This window comes from Scyliorhinus canicula, chromosome 3 (assembly GCF_902713615.1).
Source record: "Scyliorhinus canicula chromosome 3, sScyCan1.1, whole genome shotgun sequence".
NCBI classification, from domain to species: domain Eukaryota; kingdom Metazoa; phylum Chordata; class Chondrichthyes; order Carcharhiniformes; family Scyliorhinidae; genus Scyliorhinus; species Scyliorhinus canicula.
The window spans coordinates 75,899,239-75,917,128 of record NC_052148.1 but is presented as its reverse complement, the minus strand read 5'-3'; the positions used below and the strand labels follow the sequence as shown (position 1 = coordinate 75,917,128).

The 17,890-nt window shown below is 46.6% G+C and overlaps 1 protein-coding gene across 3 annotated transcripts in view; it reads left to right on the top strand.

The window, feature by feature from the left end:
* LOC119962749 (probable E3 ubiquitin-protein ligase HERC1) overlaps positions 1-17,890 on the top strand; it is a 594,360-nt gene that overhangs the window by 395,600 nt on the left and 180,870 nt on the right. For all 3 annotated transcript variants that reach the window (XM_038790765.1, XM_038790766.1, XM_038790764.1), the window contains exons 50-52: positions 8,074-8,341; positions 9,322-9,535; positions 10,980-11,236. In XM_038790765.1, the coding sequence (XP_038646693.1) occupies positions 8,074-8,341; positions 9,322-9,535; positions 10,980-11,236 (739 nt within the window). The remainder of the gene's footprint in view (positions 1-8,073; positions 8,342-9,321; positions 9,536-10,979; positions 11,237-17,890) is intronic.

Here is a 17,890-nt window from a genome sequence, read left to right as displayed (position 1 = left end):
CCCTCCTCAGTACCTCACTACTCTCAACACTGGCTTCTGGACTACAGCTCGTTTTCCCAGCCCCCGGACAAATTAGTTTAACCCCTCCCCCCCCCGAGAAGTTTATTTGATTGATATCTGGAGTGACTGGGTTGTCTGAGGAGGATAGATTTGCACGACTGGGATTGTTTCCACAGGAGTTTATAAGAGTGAGGTCAGTTGATTGAAGTATATAAGATTCTGAATGGCCTTGGTGACGTGGAAATTGTGGCCGCGATACAATGGCCATGTTGTGCCTGAAAAGCAGCCCGCCGCAGTGCAGCATGGCCGATAAAAGCCAGGAGACCGGGATTTCTGGTGGCGGCCATGCAGATGTCAATTGCACACTTGGTGGCTCCCACTCAAGGTTGTATTTTCTGGTCCTTCCCCTGTCCGAAGGACTAACGTTTTGGGTAGAAAGTGGTGCAAGGAGTACCTGGAGAAGGTGTAACTCATCTGGTGTAGCTGGTGGATGGAACCACAATCTAGGAGTGGGTAAAAAGAAAATAGCTGCTGGAACAGGAGAGTCTTCGTGGTCCATCACAGGATAAATGGGCAAAGGGGCTGTTCTGCCCTCCCAGTGGTCAATGGAGCAATTAGTGGAGTTTCTGAATGATATGTTCAGAGGAAAGAGGCCCTGGAAGACCTGGTCAAAATGGTGGAGCCGATTAAAACACAGATCGAGAGAGTGGAGCAGATGCAGGGTCCTAGGGCTGGGCGATCCAAAAAGTGGAGGAGGCGGTGGGGGAGCACGAGGAGCAATTGGCCTCATTGGTGGCCGAGGTGGGGGTGATGCGGGAGACCCAGAAGAGGCTGAAGGAGAAGTTGGAGGATCTGAAGAACTGCTTCAGAAAGCAGAATTTGAGGATTACGGAGATGCCCGAAGGTGCGGAGACCAGCACATATTTGGCCAAAATGTTGGAGCAGTTGATGGGGGAGGAGGCTTAGAAAGGTCCCTGGAGGTCGGCAGAGCCCACAGGGCTCTGATGAGAAGGCTGCAAGTGGGCAAGCTGCCAAGGGGGGTGGTGGTGCTGTTGCACCACTTTCTGGATAAAGAGAAGTTTCTTTAGTGGGCGAGGCAGATGAGGAAGTGCATTTGGGAAGGGAATGAGCTGCGGATGTTCCAGGAACTGGGTGCAGAACTGGCGAAGTGGAGGTCTGGGTTTAATAGGATCAAGGCTGCTCTCGTTAAAATGGGGGTGAAGTTTGGAGTGCTGCACCCGGCCCGACTCTGGGTGATTTTCCAGAAGTGTGAATATTATTCCGGCATGCCAGAGGAGGCAATGGAGTTTATGATGGACAATGGACTGGCAGGAGAAGGAGGACATTGAACTTTGGAGGAGTTTGTGCGAATGTTTCTTTGTTCTCGGGAAACATTTCCCCATAAAATGTTCCTTTTTGATGCCGGGATGTTTGGAGGGCAGGCCCTCCTTGGGGAAACATCATGGTTGATTGCATCTTTTCTGCTTTTTGGGGAAGCGTGGATGGGGCGGGGGGAATCGAGGGGGTGGTCGGCTATTTTGGAGGCCTTGGGTGGGTACTATCTGGGCGGGATAGTTAATGGGAGTGCATGGGCAGTTGTCAGGAGATAGACGTAGGGGAGGGGAATGTGGTTGTTGCTTTGTTTGGTGGAGAGTGGGGAGGGCAGTTGACAAGGGTGTAGTTGACGTGGTGCAGCTGGAAAGGGAGTGATGATGGTGGGCATCCGAACGTGGGTGGCGAGATCGCGTGAGAGGGCTGGCCCAAAAAGGGATATGGGTGATCAGCAGGGGTGGGGGCAGGGGAGCCCCCCCACCCAGGCTGGTCACGTGGAACATGAGGGGGCTGAATGGGCTGGTCAAACAGTCATGTGTGTGCGTGCATCTGAGGAGTCTGAAGGCAGACGGACATGTCCTTTTTGAAGGAGACGCATTTGAAGATAGGGGACCAGACAATATTAAGGAAGGGATAGATGGGGGCAGGTGTTTCACTCAGGACTAGATATGAAGACGGGGGGGGGGGGGGGGGTGGGGGGGGGGCGATGTTGATGAATAAGTGGGTTCCAGGTAAGGAGGGTTGTGGCAGATTTGGGGGGAGGTTTGTGTTGAGGAGTGGGAAGCTGAAGGGGATGCCAGTAGTCTTGGTCAATGTTTAATTCCAAATGGGATGATGTAGTCTTCATGAGCAGCTGCTGGGAAAATTCCTGACCTGAACTCACCTCAGTTGAATATGACAGGGGAGTATTTCAATACGGTTCTAGAGCCAAGCTTGGACCAGTCGAGCCCGAGGTCGAGGAAGGTGTCGGCAGTGGTGATGGAGCTGAAGGGATTTATGGAGTGTATGGGACGGTGCGGTTGACCCGTGGAGGTTTGGGAGGCAGATAGCGAAGGAATTTTCATATTTTCCCATATCCGGTGAACCCCGGATTGACCTTTATGTGGTGGACAGGGCGGGGTTGGTCGACTTGGCATACTCGGTGATCATGGAGCTGGATTCTGAACTCCCCCATACACTATTGTCGGAATCCATCTCAGTACTTTTGAAAAAGGACAAGTACCCGGAGCAGTGGGGATCATACCGCCCAATATCGCTATTGAATGTAGACACCAAGTTGCTTGCGAAGGTGTTGGCTTCGTGAATTGAGGCCTGCATCCCGGGGGTGATAGGCAAGGACCAAATGGGGTTTGTGAAAGGGAGACAGCTGTCTGCGAATGTGAGGAGTCTGCTCAATGTAATTATGATGCCTCTGAAGGGGCTGGAGGTGAAGGTGGTAGTGGCGATGGACATGGATAAGGCTTTCGGCAGGGTGGAGTCGGAATACCTGTGGGACGTGCTGGGGCGGTTGGGCAGGGTTTTGTGGACTGGGTCCAATTGCTGTACAAGGCACTGGTCGCAAGTGTGCCGACGAAACGGGTGAGTTTGGGATATTTCTGGCTGTATCGAGGAAGAGGCAGGGGTGCCTGCTCTCCCCATTGCTTTTTGCCTTGGCTATCGAGCCACTGGCAATGGTGCTTAGAGCGTCAAGGGATTGGAAAGGATTCTGCGGGGGTGGGTGGGGGGGGGGGGGGGGGCGGGCGTCGAGCAATTTAGACCCTTGGGGGCATTATCGGGATTTTGGAAGATTTTGGCTGGTTCTCCGGGTACAAGTTGAACATAGGAAAGAGTGAGGTGTTCTCAATTGAGGCCAGAAAGCAGGAGAAGAGATTGGGGGAGGTGCTGTTTAAGGTAGTGGGGGCAAGTTTTAGTTATCTGGGCATTCAGATGACGTAGGGTCATCTGAATGATGATTCAGTTGCACAAGTTGAATTTGAGTTGTCTGGTGGAGCAGATGAAGAGGGACTTCAAGAGGTGGGATGTGCTGCCACTGTCATTGGCGGGACAGGTGCAAACAGTAAAGCTGACGGTGTTGCCAAGGTTCCTGCTTGTATTTCAGAACATCCAGAACTTTGGCCGAAAGTCGTTCTTTAAAAAGGTTAACGTGCTGATCTCTGGGTTTGTTTGGGCAGGGAAGACCCCAGAGGTCAAGAGGACTTTGTGGAGCGGGGGTGAGGAGGAGGGCAAGGGGCTGGCATTACCGAATATAATGAACTACTACTGGGCGGTGAACATCGCCATGGTTAGGGGGAGGGGCCGGCATGGGGGGGGGGGGGGATAGATCATAGAGTTTACAGTGCAAAAGGAGGCCATTCGGCCCATCGAGTCTGCACTGGCCCTTAACAAAGAGCAACCCACTCAAGCCCATGTAGCTACCCTATTCCTGCAACCCAGCAAACCCCACTTCACCTTTTTAGACACTAAGGGCAATTTAGCATGGCCAATCCACCTAACCCGCACATCTTTGAACTGTGGGAGGAAACCGGAGCACCCGGAGGAAACCCACACACACACGGGGAGAACATGCAGACTCCGCACGGACAGTGACCCAGCCGGGAATCGAACCTGGGACCCTGGAGCTGTGAAGCAATTGTGCGAACCACTATGCTACCATACTGCCCAATCGAGGCGGCTTCTTGTTGGGGAACGAGCTTCCGTTCCCACCGGCCAGGCACTTTGTGAGCCCAGTGGTGGTTTCGGCCTTGAGGGTGTGGCGGCAATGGAGGCAGCATTTAGGACTGGAGGGTGTCTTGGTGTGGGCACCAATTTGTGACAATCATAGGTTTGCACCAGGGGGGAAGGGGTTCGAAGTTGCAGGAGGCAGGGATCGAGCGATTCGCGACTTGATTGTAGGGGACAGTTTCACAAAATTGGAGGACCCGGAGGAAGAGTATGAGCTGCCCAGGGGAACGGTTTCAGGTACCTGCAAGTTCAGGATTTTGTGAAGAGAGAGGTGCCGTCTTTTCTGGGTTACCGCCCTTGGGGTTGCAGGATAAGCTACTGTCAAAGGAGGAGACAGGGGAGGGGAAGGTGTCCGAGGTCTTCAAGGAGCTGATGATTGGGAGTGGGCCCCAATGGGGGATATAAAGTGTAAGTGGGAGGAGGAGCTGGGAGCAGGGTAGTGGTGTTGCACGGGGAGGCCTGTGAATCACGTCCACATTTTCTGGGCATGTCCAAAGCTAAAGGGGTTCTGGCAGGGGTTTGCAGACGTAATGTCCGAGGTGCTGGGGGTAAAGGTGGCCCCGAGGCCTGAGGTAGCGATATTCGGGATGTCGGGAGTCCAAGAGGAGAGAGAGGCCGATGCCTTGGCCTTTACCTCCCTGATAGTCCAGAGACGGATCTTACTTAGAGGGAGCCAGAGCTGCCGAAAGCGGGTGTGAGTGAGCGAATTTCTGAGGCTTGAAAAGGTCAAGTTGATGGGTTCACCCAGAGGTGGAAACTGTTTTTTAAGGAGGATTGAGGAGTCAGCAAAAGTGGGGGGGGTTAAAATAGGGAAGGCAGGATGGGAGACGGTCAGGTTAAGAGGTTAAAATAGGGAAGGCAGAGGGCAGCACGGTGGCACAGTGCCTACGGCGCTGAGGACCCGGGTTTGAATCCCGGTCCTGGGTCACTGTGTGGAGTTTGCACATTCTCCCCGTGTCTGCGTGGGTTTCACCCCCACAATCCAAAGATGTGCAGGATAGGTAGATTGGCCACTCTAAATTGCCCCTTAATTGGAAAAAATAATTGGGTACTCTAAATTAAAAAAAAAAATAGGGAAGGCAGGATGGGAGAAGAGGGCAAGGGTAGGGTTCAGAGCGCAAGGGGGGGCGGGCTAGGGGTTGTCGGGTACAGCTTCGGGGGCCTCGGAGATCACCATTTAAAAATGGCATCCCAATCTCTCGCTACACTGGGGAGTTCCAGCAAGCAAAGCTCACCAGTATAAAAAACGGGGCTATGTGCGACCTTGGCCATGCATTCCCCTTATACAAAGCGAGTCGCGTTGTATAGCCTTGTGTTTTTCAATAATGCGAGTGTTGGGATAGACGTGACTAAACACGCACACTGTGGGACTTTGTTCCCCAGGAGTTGACTCCTGCCCTGTTTCATTTTGTGGGTGAGTCCAGAACTAGGACACACTGTTTTAAAATTAGGGGTCACCCTTTTAGGACTGAGATGAAAATAATTTTTTTCTCTGTGGGTTGTACGGCTTTGGAACTCTCTGCCTTAGAAAGCCGTGAAGACGGGGTCATTAAACGTCTTTGAGGTAGATAGATTCTTGTTAGTCAAGGGAATCAAAGATTATGTGGAATTAGAAATACAAACTGATCAGCCATGATCTTATTGAATAACAGGGCAGGCTCGAGGAGCCGAATGCCTACTCTACTCCTATTTCCAATTTTGTTTATTCGAAAACTTGGGATCTTATCTCCGTCTTAGCATTTTTCTTTTGCTACTTTAGATTATTTTGAAAGTCAGTTGGGGAATAAAATGTTGCCATAACATACATACATAAAAGCAAGAGGTTAGCCAGGGAAAGGGTGGACCCATTGAAGGACAGGCGAGGGAATCTATGTGTGGAGCCAGAGGAAATAGGCAAGGTACTAAATGAATACTTGGCATCAGTATTCAACAAATAGAAGGAATTGGTGGATGTTGAGTCTGGAGAAGGGTGTGTAGATAGCCTGGGTCACATTGAGATCCAAAAAGACGAGGTGTTCGGCGTCTTGAAAAATATTAATGTAGATAAGTCCCCAGGGCCTGATGGGATCTAACCCAGAATACTGAAGGAGGCTAGAGAGGAAATTGCTGAGGCCTTGACAAAAATCTTTGGATCCTCACTGTCTTCAGGTGATGGCCCGGAGGACGGGAGAATAGCCAATGTTGTTCCTTTGTTTAAGAAGGGTAGAAAGGATAATCCAGGGAACTACAGGCCGGTGAGCCTTACGTTAGTGGTAGGGAAATTACTGGAGAGAATTCTTCGAGACAGGATCTACTCCCATTTGGAAACAATTGGACGTATTAGCAAGAAGCAGTACGGTTTTGTGAAGGGGAGGCCGTGTCTCACTAACTTGATAGAGTTTTACGGGGAGGTCACAAAGATGATTGATGTAGGTAGGGCAGTGGATGTTGTCTATATGGACTTCAGTAAGGCCTTTGACAAGGTCTCTCATGGCAGACTGGTACAAAAGGTGAAGTCACACGGGATCAAGGGTAAGCTGGCAAGATGGATACAGAACTGGCAGGGTCATAGAAGGCGGAGAGTAGCAATGGAAGGGTGCTTTTCTGATTGGAGGGCTGTGACGAGTGGTGTTGCGCAGGGATCGCTGCTGGGACCTTTGCTGTTCGTAGTATATATAAATGAATTGGAGGAAAATGTAACTGGTCTGATTAGTAAGTTTGCAGACGACACAAAGATTGGTGGAATTGCAGATAGTGATGAAGACTGTCAGAGGATACAGCAGGATTTAGATTGTTTGGAGACTTGGGCGGAGAGGTGGCAGATGGAGTTTAATCCAGACAAATGTGAGGTAATGCATTTTGGAAGGTCCAATGTAGGTAGGGAATATACAGTGAATGGTAGAACCCTCAAGATTATTGACAGTCAGAGAGATCTAGGTGTACAGGTCCACAGGTCACTGAAAGGGGCAACATAGGTGGAGAAGGTAGTCAAGAAGTCATACGGCATGCTTGCCTTCATTGGCCGGGGCATTGAGTATAAAAATTGGCAAGTCATGTTGCAACACGGTACAATTGTGGATAGCACAATCGCTTCACAGCTCCAGGGTCCCAGGTTCGATTCCAGCTTGGGTCACTGTCTGTGCAGAGTCTGCACATCCTCCCCGTGTGTGCGTGGGTTTCCTCCGGGTGCTCCGGTTTCCTCCCACAGTCCAAAGATGTGCAAGTTAGGTGGATTGGACATGATAAAATTGCCCTTAATGTCCAAAATTGTCCTTAGTGTTGGGTGGGGTTACTGGGTTATGGGGATAGGGTGGGGGTGTTAACCCTGGGTAGGGTGCTCTTTCCATGAGCCGGTACAGACTCGATGGGCCGAATGGCCTCCTTCTGCACTGTAAATTCTGTGATCTATGTTGCAGCTGTATAGAGCCTTAGTTCGACCACACTTGGAGTATAGTGTTCAATTCTGGTCGCCACACTACCAGAAGGATGTGGAGGCTTTAGAGAGGGTGCAGAAGAGATTTGCCAGGATGTTGCCTGGTGTGGAGGGCATTAGCTATGAGGAAAGGTTGAATAAACTCGGTTTGTTCTCACTGGATCGACGGAGGTTGAGCGGTGACCTGATAGAGGTCTCCAAAATTATGAGGCGTATAGACAGAGTGGATAGTCAGAGACTTTTTCCCAGGGTAGAGGGGTCAATTACTCGGGGGCATAGGTTTAAAGTGCGAGGGGCAAGGTTCAGAGGAGATGTACGAGGCAAGTTTTTTTCACACGAGAGGGTAGTGGATGCCTGGAACTCGCTGCCGGAGGAGGTAGTGGAAGCAGGGACGATAGTGACGTTTAAGGGCATCTTGACAAATACATGAATAGGTTCGGAATAGAGGGATATGGACCCAGGAAGTGCAGAAGATTTTAGTTTAGATGGGCAGCATGGTCGGCACAGGCTTGGAGGGCAGAAGGGCCTGTTCCTGTGCTGTACTTTTCTTTATTATTTGTTCTCTATATTAATATTTGTCTTTTCTCTTTCAAATTATGCAATTATAGTGGTTCCATGTGCAGTCAGACAAGTGGCCTGGAAGCTCTTGGATTAACGGACATCCGTATCTTGGTTCGATTAATGTGTCTTGCAGCTGCAGGAAGGGCTCAGCTGGCAAACAATGGAACACAACACTTGTACTCAAGTAGTCAGTTTGGATCTTCAAAAGGAACATGGAATACAACCTCCTGTTTGGTTTATATGAGTTCAGCTATTGGCTGTCTAGTGGCAAACAGTCCTACTGCGTACAGAGTGTTAGTTGATGTCTGTACTCAGGTAAGCTGAGGAATAAAATGATGTGTAATAAAGATAGAAAATACTAAAAACTCAGCAAATCAGCAAGCAACTAGCTTCATGCTGATGATTTCTAAGGTTTTGACGAATTGTCATTGATTTGAAATGTTAATCCGACCTTTCTCTCCACAGATGTTGCTGAGTGTTTATAACATTTGCAATTTTACTTCAGATTTCCAGCATCAACAGAATTTTGCTTTTTGTTTTCATAGAATCATGGAATTGTTACCGGACAGAAGGAGGCCATTCGGTCTTTTGCGTCTGTGCCAGTTCTCTGCAAAAGCTATTAACTAAGTCCCAGTTCCCTGCCTTTTCCCCGCTGCCCTTAAATCATTTCTCCACAGATAATTTTTAAATTCTCTTTTGAGGACATTGATTGAATTTGTCTCCACCACAGCTAACGACACGCTGCGTAAATACATTTTTTTCCTCATCTTGTTCCTTCTGCTGCTCATCACTTCAAATTGGTGTCCTCTGCTTTTGGCTTCTTCTACCCATGGGAACTGTTTCACCCTATCCTATCCACCCCTCATGATTTTTGATACCTCTACCAAATCTCATCTTAATCCTCTCATCTCCAAGTTATCCGTGTAACTGACGTTCTTCATCCCTAGAACCATTCTGGTGGATCTTTTTATAATGCCTTTACGTCCTTCCCAAAGTGTAAGACTCGCAACTTGCAGTGCCTTCTTATTTTGTTAAATCATACACCATTTACAATTTAATGTATTTGTGACTGTTACATTTGTAGCTAGGTTCTGTAGCTAGTTGGTACTGCAGATGTATTGATCTATTTTTTTCCAAAGTAGTAATTATCATTTTCTCTGAATAAGTGTTAGAGGCTTGAGCATAGTGATCAGCAGCATATCCAAATCGACATTTATGTGAAAAATATACTCAATCCAGATGGAAAATTTTGTATGTCATATGAATTGAAATAGCTCCATGTTACTCTTCCCAAGGATTTGATTGCTGCTGCAACAGGGCTGCATATAGGCATGATCCGTGATGTTCAGCAGAAGAACAGGGTGCTTCACCTTTTCCATAGACCAGTAAAAGACAACAAACTTTCTGGCTCTCCCAACTTTCTGGTAACTCAAGCTTTGGTTGAGCTGCTCACAGAGAAAGGTTTCCGACATCAGCCCAGCCGTGACAAAGAAGATACAGAATCCAAGGGTAGGAACCTTCAAATGACAAGAGTACTTTTCTGATTTGTGAAGAAGTTTTAATCTGTCCTTTATTAATACATTCAGCAGCCTAATGTTATTAGGATAGGCACTGTAAATTGATGTGCTATCTAAATGATCAAATCTATGTTTACTGGGATGGGGTATAAAAGTAGGGAAGTCTTGCTACAACTATACAGTGCGTTGGTGAAACTGCACCAAAAATGGTACTGTGTATTGTTTTGGTCTTGTACATTGGAAGCACTTTGGAGAAGCTTCAGTAGGCTGATTGCAGGGATGAAGTATTCGGCCTATACACTTTGGATTTTAGAAGAATGAGAGGTAATCTTATCGGAACATATGAGATTCTGAGGAGGCTTGACAGGATAAATACTGAGAGGATGTTTCCCCTTTTGGGGGAATCAAGAATCAGGGCGAACAATTTAAAAATAAGTGGTCTCCTGTTTGCTTCCACAGAAAGCAGTGGAGTATGGGTAATTGAATATATTGAAGGCTGAGCTGGATAGATTTTTGATCTACATGAGAGTCTAGGGTTATGGGGAGCAGGTGGGAAAGTCGATTTCGGGCCACAATCCAATCAGTCATGGTCTTATTAAACGGTGGGGCAGGATCAAGGCGCCGAATGGCCTACTCTTACTTCTTATGATGTTGATTTCCAAAGTTGCTTTTGTTCTGACCTAGTTGTACACTTGTGACAGTGAAGAAGTTGCAGGACAATAAATGCATTTAGTATTTGACTTCAAAACGTAAAAATTACGATGAGTTAAATATTTAACAATATTGGAAAACAAATGTGACTGGTTTTATAAAATACCAGTTAGGTTAGTTGACATGCTTCATTGCCAAAGTAAGCAGTTGCCTATGAACAACCTTCTAAATACATTTATTACAAGTAACACTTATGCAACTTATTATGTGCAGATGTTTTCAAAGCCACCATGCTTTGTAGGATATGTCAATTAACGTTACATTGATGCATTATACCAGTTTTAGTGTTCGGAGAGTATCATGACATTTTGGTTTTCAAAGGTGTCTACGTGACTAAGCTAGGTTTAAAGTGATGATGAAGAGTTTTTCCTGCAGTTATCAATGGGTCAAACACAATTGTAAAATTTAGTATCTTCAAAATAAACTTCTGTCTGCCTCTAAATTAAGTTTGAATGATTAAATTTCAAGTGCTGTTCACTAGTCAGTGTACAATTTCTGCCAGCATGTTTGTCTGATTCTCACTTTTGCTTCAGGTTTGGTTCAACAAGTCAAAGTATCTGTCATAAAGATATCTTGTGGTGCAGAGTTACTGCTTTACTGACAGAAGAATGCTACATGTCTGCCAGTGGCTATGTTGGAAAAAGGGGGAAGGATGCATAAATGTGAATTGAGATTCAGAAAGTTTTTGAAAGGTATCAAAACAGTTTTCACCTTTTCTTTTCCAGATGTTGCTCCAAATACATCCTCATCTCCCTATTATTCACCATCACATGTAGGAGCCTTGGAACTTGCCAATGCACTTGCAGCATGTTGCCTGTCAGGAAGACTAAGTTCTAGACATCGTCAGTGGGCTGCACAGCATCTGGTACAGACCTTGTCTACATCAGAAAGGAGCAACCAATTCAGGCCTCAAACCTATGCGGATTTAGCAGGAGATCTCCGGAAATGTCCTACTGTTAAGCTGGAAGCACATGAGAACCGGGTATAGTTCAGTTTTTTCTAACTTGTACATTTTATAATATAACTTCTAATACTGATTGACGTAAAGTTCTTTAAAATTAAGAAGTTGAATATTAGAAATGGAGAAACTAAGAGTATCATACTAAGTGAGAAAATTATGTTACATCCAGGACAAATCTGTAATGGAACAATGGTCTGCTATTAAAGAGGAGATGTTCAGATATAGTCAAGTTACGTACCTGCAAGTTGGAAAGGTAGAGCAACCAGAGCTTCTTTGATAATGCGAGAGGAAGGTGAAGCTGAAAAGAAGGCATATGACAGATCTTGGGTTGATAATACATGCGAGAACTTGGCTGAATATAGAAAGTTCAGGGGGCAATAAAATAGGAAATCAGAGAGGCAAAGGAAGAGTTTGAGAAAAGACTGTTACGTAAAGTAAAAGGGAATCCAAAAGTATTCTATAGGCATATAAATAGTAAAAGGAAGTGTTGGGCCAATTATGGACCCAAAGGTGGCTGGGGAATGGCTGAGGTACTAAATTAGTACTTTGCATCTTTCTTTCCAAGGGAGAGATGCTGCTGGAGTCATGATGAAATAGTGCTTCATCGACCCCAGTTTTCACATTTTGATTTAATGTTTTCAAGTTTCTGTTCCTCTTTGTTCTTTTTTTGGCTGTGCTCCATTTGTATTTTAAGAGCAACCCCTTTTGACTTATCCCTCAGTTAATTTCTGTTCTTCTATTTACTTACTTGACCCCAAAATACATCATGATGAAATAGGAGATTGTTGAGATGCTGGATGGGATGAAAATTGATAAAGGAGAGGAGGAATTAAAAAGTTGGTTGTCCTTCAAAGTTGATAAGCCACTTGGCCCATGTGAGTTACATCTGAAGATGCTGAGGGGAGTAAAGGTGGAAATTGCAAAGGTACTGACCATAATCTTCCAATCCTCCTTGGATACAGAGGTGGTACTAGAGGAGTGGAAAAAGGAATTACACCTTTATTTTAGAAAAGTGCAGGGATGAAAGCTCAATTTAACCTCTTTGGTGTACATAGAACATAACAGCGTAGTACAGGCCCTTCAGCCCGCGAAGTTGCGCCGACCTGTGAAACCACTCTAAAGCCCATCTACACTATTCCCTTATTGTCCATATGCCTATCCAATGACCATTTGAATACGTTTAGTGTTGGCGAGTCCACTACTGTTGCAGGCAGGGCATTCCACGCCCTTACTACTCTGAGTAAAGAACCTGCCTCTGACATCTGTCCTATATCTATCTCTCCTCAATTTAAAGCTATGTCCCCTTGTGCTAGACATCACCATCTGTGTAAAAAGGCTCTCAATGTCCACCCTATCTAATCCTCTGATCATCTTGTATGCCTCAATTAAGTCACCTCTTAACCTTCTTCTCTCTAACGAAAACAGCCTCAAATCCCTCAGCCTTTCCTCGTAAGATCTTCCCTCCATACCAGGCAACATCCTGGTAAATCTCCTCTGTACTCTTTCCAGTGCTTCCACATCCTTCCGATAATGCGGCGACCAGAACTGCACGCAATACTCCAAATGCGCCGCACCAGAGTTTTGTACAACTGCAACATGACCTCATGGCTCCGAAACTCAATTCCTCTACCAATAAAAGCTAACACACCGTACCCCTTCTTAACATCCCTCTCAGCCTGGGTGGCAACTTTCAGGGATCTATGGACATGGACCCGAGATCTCTCTGCTCATCCACACTACCAAGAATCTTACCATTAGCCCAGTACTCTGCCTTCCTGTTATTCCTTCCAAAATGAATCACCTCACACTTTTCTGCATTAAACTCCATTTGCCGCCTGTCAGCCCAGCTCTGCAGCTTATGTATGTCCCTCTGTAACTTGTAACATCCTTCTGCACTGTCCACAACTCCACCGACTTTAGGGTCATCTGCAAATTTACTCACCCATCCTTCTACCCCTTGGGGCAGCAGGGTAGCATGGTGGTTAGTATAAATGCTTCACAGCTCCAGGGTCCCAGGTTCGATTCCCAGCTGGGTCACTGTCTGTGTGGAGTCTGCACGTCCTCCCCCTGTGTGCGTGGGTTTCCTCCGGGTGCTCCGGTTTCCTCCCACAGTCCAAAGATGTGCGGGTTAGGTGGATTGGCCATGCTAAATTGCCCGTAGTGTCCTAATAAAAGTAAGGTTAAGGGGGGGTTGTTGGGTTACGGGTATGGGGTGGATACGTGGGTTTGAGTAGGGTGATCATGGCTCGGCACAACATTGAGGGCCGAAGGGCCTGTTCTGTGCTGTACTGTTCTATGTTCTACGCCCTCCTCCAGGTCATTTATAAAAATGACAAACAGCAGCGGCCCCAAAATAGATCCTTGTGGTCCACCACTAGTAACTGGACACCAGTCTGAACATTTCCCACCAACCACCACCCTTTGTCTTCTTCCAGCTAGTCAATTTCTGATCCAAACTGCTAAATCATCCTGAATCCCATGCCTCTGTATTTTCTGCAATAGCCTACCGTGGGGAACCTTATCAAACGCTTTACTGAAATCCATATACACCACATCGACTGCTTTACCCTCATCTGCCTGTTTGGTCACCTTCTCAAAGAACTCAATAAGGTTTGTGAGGCACAACCTACCCTTCACACAACCATGTTGACTGATCAAATTATTCCTTTCCAGATGATTATACATCCTGGGCGGAATTCTCTGCAACGGCCGACGTCATCATGAAACCCGGAGTGTTTCACAACGGCGTCGGAGGCCGCTCCTCGCCCCCCTATTCTAGGTATTCCGGCGAACCACCTTGCAGAGTGCCAAAGTATTGCTCAAAACATCCTTTTTTTATATGTATTATTAGGGGGCTGTCCCTTACATTCACTTGAGCTCGCCCCCATTACAAAGCATAAACTTGTTATTGCCATAGTTCCAATACATGATTTTACAGATTTTGAGGTTATCTATTGGCACGTGAGTATGTAGCAGTCTTAGCTTAATTAGCAGGTGTTAGCTATAGTTGCAAGCGGCTCCCACATTTCATATCCTGTCATCCGGCCATGCTCCTTGTTTCTCTAGGCTATTCGGCTTATAGTCATGAGTCGGCTCACGACTTCAAATATCAACTCCCTTATCTCAGCAAGTTCATTCTCCTTCAATGGCTTCAATAACAAACTCCTCTACTTGTGATTTTCCACTAATGTATCCCATTCATTCTGGCTCTTTCTAGCTATTAACCCTTGCTTCACATCCTCACTACCTGCCAAAGACTTCTCATGTCCCCTCCTGGCTCTTCTTAGCTCTCTCTTTAGATCATTCCTAGCTAACTTGTAACTCTCAAGCGCCCTAACTGAACCATCACGTCTCATCATTACATAAGCCTCCTTCCTCTTGACAAGTGTTTCAATTGCTTTAGTAAACCATGGTTCCCTCGCTCAACCACTTCCTCCCTGCCTGACAGGTACATACTTATCAAGGACACGCAGTAGCTGTTCCTTGAACATGCTCCACATTTCCATTGTGGAAACCCTGAAGGTTTTCCTCTCCAGCCGATGCATCCGAAGTCTTGCCTCATCGCATCATAATTGCCTTTCCCCCAGATATGACTCTTGCCTTGCGGTATATACCTGTCACTTTCCATCACTAAAGTAAACGTAATCGAATTGTGGTCACTATCACCAAAGTGCTCACCTACCTCCAAATCTAACACCTGTCCTGGTTCATTACCCAGTACCAAATCCAATACGGCCTCGCCTCTTGTTGGCCTATCTATATACTGCGGCAGGAAACCCTACTGCACACATTGGACAAAAACGGACCCATCTAAAGTACTCTATCTATAGCGTTTCCAGTCAATATTTGGAAAGTTAAAGTCCCCATAACAACTATCCTGTTACTTTCGCTCCTATCCAGAATCATCTTTGCAATCCTTTCCTCTACATCTCTGGAACTTTTCGTTAGTCTATAGAAAACTCCTAACAGGGTGACCTCTCCTTTCCTGTTTCTAAACTCAGCCCATACTACCTCAGTAGATGAGTCCTCATCAAACGTCCTCTCAGCCACCGTAATACTGTCCTTGACTAACAATGCCACCCCTCCCCCTCTCTTACCACCTTCCCTAAGCTTACTGAAATATCTAAACCCCGGCACCTGCAACAACCATTCCTCTCCCTGCTCTATCCATGTCTCCAAAATGGCCACAACATCGAAGTCCCAGGTACCAATCCATGCCGCAAGCTCACGCATCTTATTCCAGATGTTCCTGGCATTGAAGTAGACGCTCTTTAAACCACCTTCCTTCCTGCTGGTACACTCCTGCAACTTTGAAACCTTACTCATGACCTCACTACTCTCAACCTCTTGTGTACTGGAGCTACAATTCAGGTTCCCAATCCCCTGCTGGACTAGTTTAAACCCTCCTGAAGAGCATTAGCAAACTCTTCCCCCCCCCCCAGGATATTAGTACCCCTCTGGTCCAGGTGGAGACCATCCCGTTTGTAGAGGTCCCACCTACTCCAGAATGAGCCCCAATTGTCCAGGAATCTGAAACCCTCCCTCCTGCACCATCACTGCAGCCACGTGTTCAACTGCTCTCTCTCCCTATTCCTTGACTCGCTAGCACATGGCACGAGTAACAACCCAGAGATAATAACTCTGTTTGTCCTGGATCTAAGTTTCCACCCTAGCTCCCTGAATTCCTGCCTTACATCCCTATCCCTTTTCCTACCTATGTCGTTGGTACCTATGTGGACCACGACTTGGGGCTGCTCCCCCTCCCCGTTAAGGATCCTGAACACATGATCCGAGACATCGCGGACCCTGGCACCTGGGAGGTAACACACCAACCACGAGTCTTTCTCGTTCCCACAGAATCTCCTATTTATCCCCCTAACTATGGAGTCTCCAATGACTAATACTCTACTCCGCTCCCCCATTCCCTTCTGAGCAACAGGGACAGACTCTGTGCCAGAGACCTGTACCCCATGGCTGACACCTGGTAAATCGTCCCCCCCAACAGTATCCAAAGCAGTATACCTGTTACAAAGGGAAACGACCACAGGGGTTCCATGTACTGACTGCTCTCACCTTCACCCATCTATCTTTATTCTTTACTACCTCCCTGAAGCTTCTATCTATGACCACCACTGCCTCCCGAAAGATCCAAAGTTCCTCCAGCTCCAGCTCCAGTTCCCTAACACGGTTTCTGAGGAGCTGGAGATGGGTGCACTTCCCACAGATGAAATCAGCAGGGACACTGACGGCGTCCCTCACCTCAAACATTCTGCAGGAGGAGCATTGTACTGCCTTCCCTGCCATCCCCTCTAGATAAAACAAGAAAAAGAAAGGAAGAGCTTACCTGATAGTCCCTCAACCCCTTAGTTTAGAGGAGGTGGAAGGGTGGGGGACACTACAAGTGTAGTGTCTCAAGTTTAGCAACCGCCCAACTTATATACAGGTACTCACCTACCCGACAGGCCCCTGCTTCCGCCGAAAATCCGGAGGCCGTGTCGGAAAGCAATTGGAAACAATAGTTTGGGACAACATACCAGTCAGTTGGATCGGTGAAAATTAATTAACGAACGCCTGAGTGAATTTGTTAAAGGCAGATGATAACTAACTTGACCTAGTTTATCGATGAGGTAATAGAACTGGTTAATGAGGGTGATGTGGTTGATGTAATGTAGATGGATTTCCAGAAGTTGTTTGATACAGCACCACTTGATAAACTTGCCAGAGAAGTTAGTCCATAGAACAAAAGGAAATGTGGCAGCATAAATAAGAAATTGGCTGAGTGGCAGGAAACGGAGAGTAGTGGTAGAAAGGCTGTTTGGATGGGTGGAGACATGACAAAGGAAATATAACAGAGAGAAGAATGAAGTGTTATATTTTTTAAATAAATTTAGAGTACCCAATTCATTTTTTCCAATTAAGAGGCAATTTAGCATGGCCGGTCCACCAACCCTGCACATCTTTGGGTTGTGGGGACAAACCCCACACAAACATGGGGGAAATGTGCAAACTCCATACAGACAGTGATCCAGAGCCAGGATCGAACCTGGGACCTCGGCGCTATGAGGCAGCAGCGCTAACTACTGTGACACCGTGTTACATTTTGGTAGGAAGAGTGAGCAGAGAAAATACAAAATAAAGGAGACCGTTACTGAAGTACAGAAACCTGGGTGTAGATGTACACAATTCATTGAATGTGATAGGACAAGTAGAAAAAGTAGATTAAATAGTCATTTGGGACTCTGGGCTTTCATAGGCCATAGAGTACAAAAGCAAGGAAGTTATGATGGTCATTGGTAAAATACTCGTGCAACCTCAACTGGAATTTTTGTGCTTAATCCTGGGAAGGATGTGAAAGCTGTTGAGAGCATACAGAAAAGCTTTGATCAGAATGTTTCCAGAAATGGGGAATTTTTTATACGTATAAATCATAGAGGCTGAGATTGTTCTCCTTTGAGCAAAGAGAGAGAGGAAATTTGATGGAGGTTTCAAAATCGTGAGGGATCTAGACGAGTTAAGATCCTGGGATTTTGCACCAGCATTCACCACAGATGCAAATAGCACCGTGGGAGTAAAATCCACGGTCAACAGTCAAAAAATGAGAATATTGACGGCAAGAGCTCATTTTCAGATCTTCCCAGACACCCCCACTGCCAGTGACATAAAAGGGCTTCCCTA